The sequence below is a fragment of the Salvia hispanica genome, chromosome 1 (assembly GCF_029641045.1).
Source record: "Salvia hispanica isolate PSC_SH4W2 chromosome 1, Shi_PSC_v1, whole genome shotgun sequence".
In the NCBI taxonomy this organism is placed as follows: domain Eukaryota; kingdom Viridiplantae; phylum Streptophyta; class Magnoliopsida; order Lamiales; family Lamiaceae; genus Salvia; species Salvia hispanica.
The window spans coordinates 5,991,450-6,001,679 of NC_142692.1; the positions used below are offsets into that span (position 1 = coordinate 5,991,450).

The 10,230-nt window shown below is 39.5% G+C and overlaps 1 protein-coding gene across 1 annotated transcript; it reads right to left on the minus strand.

Moving 5' to 3' along the window:
• Positions 1–638: 638 nt before the first annotated feature.
• Positions 639–4,310, minus strand: LOC148933162 (uncharacterized). Its single transcript, XM_089059324.1, has 2 exons — positions 3,167–4,310; positions 639–676 (listed from the first exon to the last, which is right to left on the minus strand). Exons 1-2 carry the CDS (start codon positions 4,308–4,310, stop codon positions 639–641), a joined length of 1,182 nt encoding a protein of 393 aa, XP_088915450.1.
• Positions 4,311–10,230: the final 5,920 nt, after the last annotated feature.

Sequence of the window (10,230 nt, forward strand, 5' to 3'; positions counted from 1 at the left end):
GCAATAGCAACAGCTTCTGGCCAGAGGAACTTAGGAAAAGGGCTCTTGTAACCTCTAAACTTATCCTATTTTTTCGTTCAGCTACTCCATTTTGTTCAGGGGTGTGGGGACAAGTAGTTTGATGGACCAACCCCTTGTTCTTAAAAAAGTCTGTCATGTCCTTGTTAACAAACTCCCTACCATTATCTGACCTAAGAATTTTAACAGTGGCTTGGAATTGTGTTTGAACCATTGTGAAAAAAAGAACAAACTTTTCAAAAACTTCAGATTTATTTTTTAGAAAATATATCCTAGTCGATCGAGTGCAATCATCCACAAAAACAAGAAAATATTTGAAACCATGATCTCCCACAATAGGAGCCGAACCCCAAACATCAGCATGCACTAAAGAAAAAATAGTCTCAACACGAGTATCATTTGATCTAAAAGACTGTCTATGGCTTTTTGCCAAAACGCAAGATTCACAAGTAATACTTTTAAAATGAGAAAACTTTGGAAAAAATAATTTTAAATAACCCGAGGATGGATGCCCCAGCCTGCGGTGCCACAGCCAAGCTTCCCGGTTTGCAGATCCGTGAGCAAGCATCGCGGTGCCACCTTGTTGAGCAATCTCATCCACATAATAGAGGCCTTGATGCTCAGTCCCACGCCCAATTATCCTCCTCGTCCCGATATCCTGTAATACACAGAAATTTGGGTGCATCAATAATGGACAATTTAATTCTTTCGTCACATAGCTAATAGACATGAGTTTATGGGACAGTTTAGGCACATAGAGACACTTTGTGAGTTTCAAAGTGGGAGAAATTTCAATGGTTCCACTCCCACCCACAACAGTTAATTCCCCATCGGCAGTTTGTATATGGCTTTTGGTCGCTCCATCAAATTCAGAAAAATCATTTCTATCATATGACATTGTATCAGTCGCCCCACAATAAAAAATCCACCCACTCTCCTTAGGATCAGTTTTATTTTGAGCAATACAAGAAATTCTTATATGTTCTAAGGGTGCAAAACGGTAAGGACTCAAAATAGATATTTCAGAAAGTTCTGGGGGTCTAATTCGAATTTCTCTATTATGAGGTATTAATTGCACATGCTTAGAAGTATGGAGACTGAAATTGGAACAATTCATGCCATGAGGTCTTATTTTAGAGCATCCGCAATGGTGCTTAGGCCAGCCATAGGCCAGCAATAGGCCAGCCATTCTCTCCCCTGCCACATCAGCAACACTAAAAAATCCACCTGCCACATCAGATTTAGGCCAGCCATAGGCCAGCCGCAATAAAAATAATTCAAAATATACTACATTTACGGAATTAAAATTACGGAATTAAATTTACGACACATATACGGGAAAATTCATTAATTGCATTTAAAAAAGTTACATAGATAAAAAAAATTACATTTAAGAAGGTGCATAATAAAGAAAAAAAACTATCGCCGTGCAATCCTCCGTGCCCACAACTCTTCAATTATATCCTTTTGGAGTTGAATATGAGCATCCACTTGGCGCATGTTGGCAAATTCCTGAAGGCGGCCGGCTTCATCGAGAGGTACCCCACGTCGTACACTAGGGGTGGCCGTTCCGCGGCTTGGACCGGCTTCATCGCCACTGACCCAACTAGTCAGTTGTACGCTTTCGTCTTCGACGATCATGTTGTGAAGGATAATGTAGGCGTACATTATCTGGGAAACGCATCCGACATCCCACAAACGCGTTGGACCCTTAATTGCCGCCCATCGAGACTGGAGCACACCAAATGCGCGCTCCACGTCCTTGCGCGCCGACTCCTGTCGTTGCGCAAAGTAGGCCTTCTTTTCATCACTTGTTTGTCTGATCGTCTTCATAAAGACCGGCCACCGAGGGTATATCCCATCCGCCAAGTAGTAGCCCATATCATGCCGGTTGTCGTTGGCCACAAATGAGACGGCTGGACCGACGCCCTGGCACTTCTCGTTGAAGAGGGGAGACGAGTTCAGGACGTTGAGGTCGTTGTTCGACCCGGCTACCCCAAAATACGCATGCCAGATCCACAGTCGGTAATCAGCTACGGCCTCGAGGATTATCGTGGGGTTCTTTGACTTGTAGCCGGTCGTGTAGGCCCCCTTCCAGGCAGTCGGACAGTTCTTCCACTCCCAATGCATACAATCTATGCTGCCTAACATCCCGGGGAACCCATGCTTCTCCCCGTGCATCTGCATCAAATTCTGACAATCTTCGGGAGTAGGGCTTCGAAGGTACTGCTCACCGAAAATGCTGATCACGCCCCCACAGAACTCCTTCAGACATTTCAGGGCTGACGACTCACCGATGTGGAGGTACTCATCCCACATGTCTGTCGCGCCTCCGTAGGCCAAATTGTCGCCGTGCACTTTTGAATAGGGGTGTGGCCGGGTCTGCCAACCGCATCGTGCCTGAAACGGAAACACAGATATTGACGCTCTAATGCCCCAACGATGCGCATAAACAACTCCCTGCGCATTCTAAAACGGCGCCGGAACATGTTGGCGGGAAACCGCGGGTTCTCTGAAAAGTAGTCGTCGTACAGCCGCTGATGTGCAGCTACGTGATCCCGATCAATCACTGCTCGGTGGTGGACAACTCGTGGAGGGCGAGGTATCGCCTGCTGTTCCACCATACGCATGTACCGCTCCATCTCGCGGTTCATGTAGGCATTCATAGCCTCGTTCATCCTCCGTTCGTACTCCTCAGCATCCCCACCACTACCACCACTACCACCACCGCTACCACCCGCGTTACTCATCGCGCGATGATGCTCTTGTACAGAAAGTTAGAGAGAGAGAAAACTCGTTAACAAGTGGTGCAAATGAAAATGAAACGAAAATCGCGTTTATATAGGTTTGTAAAAAAAAAAAAAAAATCGGCGCTGGCCGATCGCTGGCCGATCGGGCAGCTACAATGGCGGCTAGCCGATCGGCTAGCGCATCGGCCAGCGCCCACCAATCGGCCAGCCCACGCCGATCGGCTGGCCGGTATACCGCTGGCCGCCTACAATGGTTCGGCTAGTCAACCGGCCAGCGCGAAGAATCGGCTAGCCGGTCGCTAGCCGACCATTGCGGATACTCTTAGTATCACAAAAAATTGAGGGACCAGGGAGTAAATTAAATTGAGGATTAGGACTGAATAATCCCAATCCGTTACCTCCAAGAGAGGCGCCGCCTCCCTTCCTCTCTGCAAATGCTGCCTCCCCAATTACACCTCCGTCGCCGGCTTTGCCGCCTACGACTGGCTGCCGGACGGCTTCTCCCATCCTCCCACGAGCGACGGCGACCTCCCGATTGCCTCCCCCTTGCGGAAATAACCCGCTGCCGTCCTCGATTCCAACCGCTAACCGAGCTTTCGCCTTATGATTTTCATCCCACCATTCCGGGAATCCGGCGAGAAGAAAGCATGTCTCCCTGGTATGTTTGTTCTTCCCACAATGTGAACACCGCATCTTGGATTTGTCGGGTTTGAAACCTCCTCTGCAGTTGGGAGGTTGAGCGGCGGTTCGTTGCGGCGGGGGTTGATTTGGGCGCTGTTGTTGTTGATTTCTGACCGCGAATCCTAGCCCCACTTGGCCCGATGATGAGTCGCCGACGATTGCGCCGGTCTGGTGGTCAGGGTCAGTTGTCGACATCATTTTGTGTCGTGCGGCTTCTCTTTTCACCATCCCGTACGCAGTCTCGGCTGAGGGCAACGGGACCTCTTTGAGAATGTCCCTCCGAATTTCGTCGTACCTTGAATTCAGTGCGGTTAGAAACTTGAATAGACGTTGGGTTCCTACATATGTTCGGAGTTGGCTGATTCCCTTGTCGCAACAATCGGCCTGTTGATATTGGCACCGGTCGATCTCGATCCAGACTCCGTGAAGTTGTCGCCAGTACGTCTCGAGCCCTTGTTCTCCTTGGACAACCTTGCCTGCCTTCTCCTCCAAATCATACAACAGATAAGGATCTGCCATGCTTTCAAAAATGGTTTGTAGGCTCTCCCATAGGGCCTGTGCAGTCTGATGATGTGCGAAATCGACAACGATTTCAGTCTCAACGTTGTCAATTATCCACGAAAATACAATCATATCGGCTTCCTCCCAACTTGAGTAGCCTCGCATTCCTGGTTCTGGTGGAGGCGGCGTACCGGTGATGTATCGGTTTGCCCGTCTCCCTACGATTGCTACTCTTATCAACCGTTTCCACAGGGAGTAATTCGTCCCGTTAAGTTTAACGGCTAGAGTAACATTCTTGCTCATCTTCAATCTTACATCCTCAATATCGTTTGGTTTTTGCTCCTCCTCGCTGTCTGACATTTTTGGTATAGGTTGCAGATTCGCCTTCTTGGTCGGGAAAGGTTTCTAGGCTATGATGAAATTTTTCTGAGCCTTTGCTTTGATACCATGTTGAGAGATTGATTGTATATTCATTCAACTTGCTTGCTTCCGTGAGGAATTAATTACACGCCCATTAAGTAGGCTAAGGAATACACTTTACATTGAAAAGATTTACCCTAATGATAAGTAGGAAAGTATCAATTACAATTATTATATGATTCCCAAAAATATCTTCTTTGCTTGTAGTTATTTCTTTCCAACAGTATTTGCTACTTGTTATTGTTATTTTAATATTATAGTAATAAATTTTGTTTTAATCTAGCTAGAATACTTATCACGCCTCGATCACACATAACTTTAACTTGTCATTAAATTTTTATTTACCGATAATTTGTTCGAAGAAAAATGCTTATATATAGTTATTTACGTAGAATAATTTCCAATTCATAAATTTAAGTAAAATTAGATGTATAAATAATATAACCACTAAATTAGCTGAGAAATAAACAAGCTCAAAACTATTTCTATATTGATCAAAATTATAAAAACTCAAAACCAATTTTTTCCATCAATATCCCACGTGCACGAAAATTTTCTTGTATGTATACACTTGTTCCAAAATACGACCCAACTAATGGTTTTCCCAAAAATAAATGAGATATTTTTGTTATAAATTTGGGAGAAGTATGCATTACATTTTCTTATGATTCTAAAATCTGGAATTTACCTGCATTTACTCGGGCAAGTTATCTCCATATAGTATATGTAACACCCTGACTTTTTATTCCTTTTAATTTGTTTCGATAGAACGTCGATTGTCTAGCCGGAAATTTTGCCTCAATTCTTTTCGATGTTTGATGGAATGGGCTGGAAGTTTTATTATTGAATTTGGGCTAGGATCTTGTTTCTTTATTTATATCAAGCCCAATTCTTTTTCATTTTTGCATAAGCCCAATTCTTTAGATTTTGACAGCAGCGGCGCTGCAAGATTAAGGAGCGAGGGCTGCCGGCAATGGAGATCGAGCAGCGGCGAAGCTGTCGGCACACAGTGACAGGAGCGGCGGGGGAAGGCAGTGCGATTAGAGATCTTAATTTCTGAATTGGGAATAACAAAGAGTGAGAAGAAAGGCAGCGGCGAGGTGAAGGAAAGAGGGAGAGAAGGAGAGGCCAGCGGCGCTGAAGCCGCCGTGATATCGCCGGAGACGGACGGTGTTATGTGCTGCTGGAAGGGAGGTTCCAATTTGAGGAATTTCGGGGAAAGAGAAGAGAAGCATGAACTCAATGAAAGGATTTCTCCGCGAACAAAACTGAAGTCAAAGTAAGAAATTCAATTTCAGAAAATTAAACTAATAAGGTGGGCTTTTTGAACTAAAGTGTTTTCAAGAGCTTCCGTTTTTATATATCGGTTTGAGCATCATTTTATGTGATGAAATTCCTAATTGAAATTATTATTTTATTCTATGATGATGTGAGATGTGATTAAAGTGAAACTGATTGTCAGGTGTTGCAATGGATAGTTGTTTGAATGGTTGTGAATTGCTCAACTTGTTGATGTGATGTGATATAATGCTCGACCTTGACAAAAATATGTTTCATTTTTCAAATTCGAACATATAAAATAGAACAATAAAAAAGAAATAGTAACATTCAAAAGCTACCTAAAATCTGCATGAAATAGAAAAATGACATTAAAAAACTCCTTAATATCTATACACAAACGTAAATACAAAACAGAATACTCCCTCCGTCCCTGAAAATTTGTCACCTATTTCCTTTTTCATTCGTCCCTAAAAATTTGTCACCTTTCACTTTTACCATTTTTGGTACTGGACCCCATATTCAACTAACCCATTCTCATTCATATTTTATTATAAAACTAATATATAAAAGTAGGACCCACATGCCACTAACTTTTTCAACACACTTTTTTATTACATTTCTTAAAACCCGTACAGGGTCAAATGGTGACAAATTATAAGGACGGAGGAAGTAATAAAAAGAAATAGTAACATTTAAAAGCTACCTAAAATCTGCATAAAATAGAATAATGACATTAAAAAACTCCTTAATATCTATACACAAACGTAAATACAAAACAGAATACTCCCTCCGTCCCTGAAAATTTGTCACCTATTTCCTTTTTCATTCGTCCCTAAAAATTTGTCACCTTTCACTTTTACCATTTTTGGTACTGGACCCCATATTCAACCAAGTCATTCTCATTCATATTTTATTATAAAACTAATATATAAAAGTAAGACCCACATGCCACTAACTTTTTCAACACACTTTTTTATTACATTTCTTAAAATCCGTACAGGATCAAATGGTGACAAATTATAAGGATGGAGGAAGTAATAAAAAGAAATAGTAACATTTAAAAGCTACCTAAAATCTGCATAAAATAGAATAATGACATTAGAAAACTTCATAATTGATCTCTGGTATTTGTTAAAGTACTTCTCAATAATATATTCCCTCCATTCCATAATAATGGAAGCATTTCTTTTCAGCACGGAGATTAAGAAAAATTGTGTTAGATGAATTAAGTAAAGGGAGAGTAAAGTGAAAAATGAAAAAAATAGAGAAATGAGAGAGTAAAGTAGGTGTGGAAAAATGTGTAGACTTTTACTAAAATGGGAAATGACACTATGAAACGTACCAAAATGACAAAATGACTCTATTGTATGGAACGGAGGGAGTACTAAGAAGAGAATAATTTGGGGGTACAGTCGTACACATGTGCTCTCAGCTGGATCCGTAAATGGTAAGTAGGTCTCACATTCCACCAACTTACTTCATTCATATTTTGTTATTAAACTAATATAAAAAAGTGAGACACATATTACACTAACTTTTCCAACTCACTATTATTTACATTTCTTAAATCTGTGCCCATCAAATGTGACTCCTATCTTGGGACGGAAGAAAGTAATACGGAACACTCGTATTTCCATGCAACACCCATTGCATTTTCATTTTAACTAGCTCCTAAAATTGAAGCTTTGACAATATCAGAATACGTGCAGTTTTTTATTTTTATTTAGGAATATGTACACTAACTACTCTTCCATCACGTTGCAGCTTATTTTTTTTAAGTAAGTAATTTTAATGTTGCCTTTAATTTGTATTATTTTAATATTTTATTTTATTAAATAACATAAAAAAAAATAGTAGAGCGGATTTGTAAGGGATTTGTAGGGCAGAATATAAAACGGCTATTGCAGGTAGGTACTTTGAACTGAAAAATAAATGCAGCATATTATGGTCAACACTCAACTGGATAAAAATAGGGATGAACCTATTTGTGGGCGCTACTATAAATGGCCTAGCCAAGCCATACTATTTTGACTAGTTTAGATAACCAAAAAAGCAGGGCCATTAAATATTTTGGGTTGCCTAATTTCAATCATAACAAAATGAAATTTAATACTAGCAAATATTCCCTCCGTCCACGATTAAGAGTCTCATTTATAAATGACGCGGGTTTTAAGAAATATTAAGAAAAGTGGGTGGAAGAAAATTAGTGGAATATGAGTCTCACTTGTATATATTAGTTTCAAATGATATGTGAGTGGAATGAGTTAGTGAAATGTGGGGTCTATTTACCATTTATGGTAATTATGAACCGAGACTCTTATTCGTGGACGGAGGGAGTAAACTATATAGGTTTTTTAATATACCTTACTAAAAATGATATTGATATGTTTAACAGTGTACAAATATGAAAATTATATTTACTGAGAAATTATTATTTATGTATATATGTAGGGATGCGTTAAAATGACAACACCTCTTAAAGTGACATTGTGACACCACGTAGCCTGCAATATTATAAAAGCTACACTGCAATAGTATAAATGTTACACTGCGATCTATAGATTGTAGTATAGCGTATTGGATATTGCAGACCGAGAAAATTTACCCTTGAGCGTTTTTTATCATTGCCACATGCAGCTGATTATTCGTCCACGTGTTCAAATGATTGGCTAGGAATGGTGGTATGGTGTTTAAGAGGTGTTGTCATTTTAACACAAACAAACATATATATGTATATTTATTCCGCATAACGTGTGTATATGTGCAATGTATGTGTTATGGGTGCTATGGCAGTGTATGTAGTGTGGGTGAAATTGGATATGTGTGTTATATATGTGTTTAGTGTCTGGGCATTTTATTCAATTTCATATATTATTTATAGTTACTAAACATATGAATAAAATTAATAAAAGAGTAACACTTTCATTTCCTTTGTATTCCATCTGCTTATCAATCACAAGAATGAAATGCAATTGACATTCCATTCCTTTCTTAATTTCATTCATATTACCATTCCATTCTCTCCTTATTCCATTCAATCGTACCAAAAACGATCTGATAACCTTATTAATTCTCTTAATTCCATCATGCCTAAAACGATCTAATAACCTTATTAATTCTCTTATTATTAGGTAAGTTAAGGATTAGTGGGCTAGCCTATATAGACGTTTTTATTGATTAGTAAAACTAATACTATTAATTATGGTTTATGGAGTACTACTATAATACAGTATTTTAACAAGTTATAATCCATTATACAACTAAAAAAAAAAGTTTAGATGAATAATAATTAATAAAATAGGAAAAAGAGAAAAAAATTAAAATTTTAAACTAAAAATTGTTGTAATTATTCATCACACTTTCATGTCGAAATACGCCACTATTATAATGAGCTAGTAATCCTAAAATTGTTCAAAATTCAATTATGGTCCTAGTAAAAATTTAAACCCACTTAATTGCATGGTCCATATAGAGTGAGGGACCACTACAATGTTCAATTGCATGGCCCATATAATATAAGCAAAATGCAGTCAATTAATTCAGTAAAAATTTAAACCCACTTAATTGCATGGCCCATATTAAGTGAGGGACGATTAAATTCAAACATATCCTAATATAGTAGTATTTAAATATAGTAGTATTTATCTCTTTTGATGCTATTAGAACATTAGCAATGGGGTTCCCCCCACCCTCCTACTGGCTCCCATCGTGGAGAGGGAGCCGATGGCCACTCCCTTCCGCCTCCACCCCAAGGCAGATAAATTAGCTTAGCCAATCTCCCCCTTTTATTTAGAAAAAAAAAATTAATTCATCTTTTATTCACTATATATATCTCATTCCTAATCAATTCACATTCATTCCTTTCTAATCTCAATCTCAATTTTTCATCTGTCTTGTTTTTTCTTTAATGTAGAATGTTTAATTTTTTTTTTTAATTTTATTGAAAATTTCCTCTCGTATTTTTTCCCAGTATTGTAATACAATGAAGAATTAATTTATTATGTATATTTCAATTCAAAATATTTAGACATTGATAGTAAAAATAAAATAAAATAGTGATGATGTTGAAATGAGATGAGCTTTGAGATAGGCTCTGAGATGGGTCTGCTGACGTGGCAGGAGAAAATGGAGATAGGCCTTGAGATGGGCTCCGGAAATAGGCCACCATTGCTAATGCCCTTTGATAAGGCTAATTTCATGCATTGGTTATGTAGTGAAAAACATCACATTTCTGCTGGATCTAACAAGTTTTGTTAAGCCAGGTGTGTGTGTAGCGCTAGATCCAGGAGATGCTGGAGGAGGATATCTAGCGAGGAGCAGGAACGGAATCACGAGGAAAAGCTAGAGGAAGGAAGCCAAAAGCTGAGGGCAATCAAGTCAATCAATACCTCGCTGGGCCCCACCTCGAAGCTTATAAATAAAGGAGTGCGCAACAAGAATGGCAGATCGGTTACACTCCACACACAGTCACGCTCTTAGCACACACACTAGGGAAATGGGAAATTTGGGGTGGTTTTCGTTTTCGTGAATTACGTATCAGTGCACCACCGTCCCTTGAGGGCGAAGAAACAATTGTTCT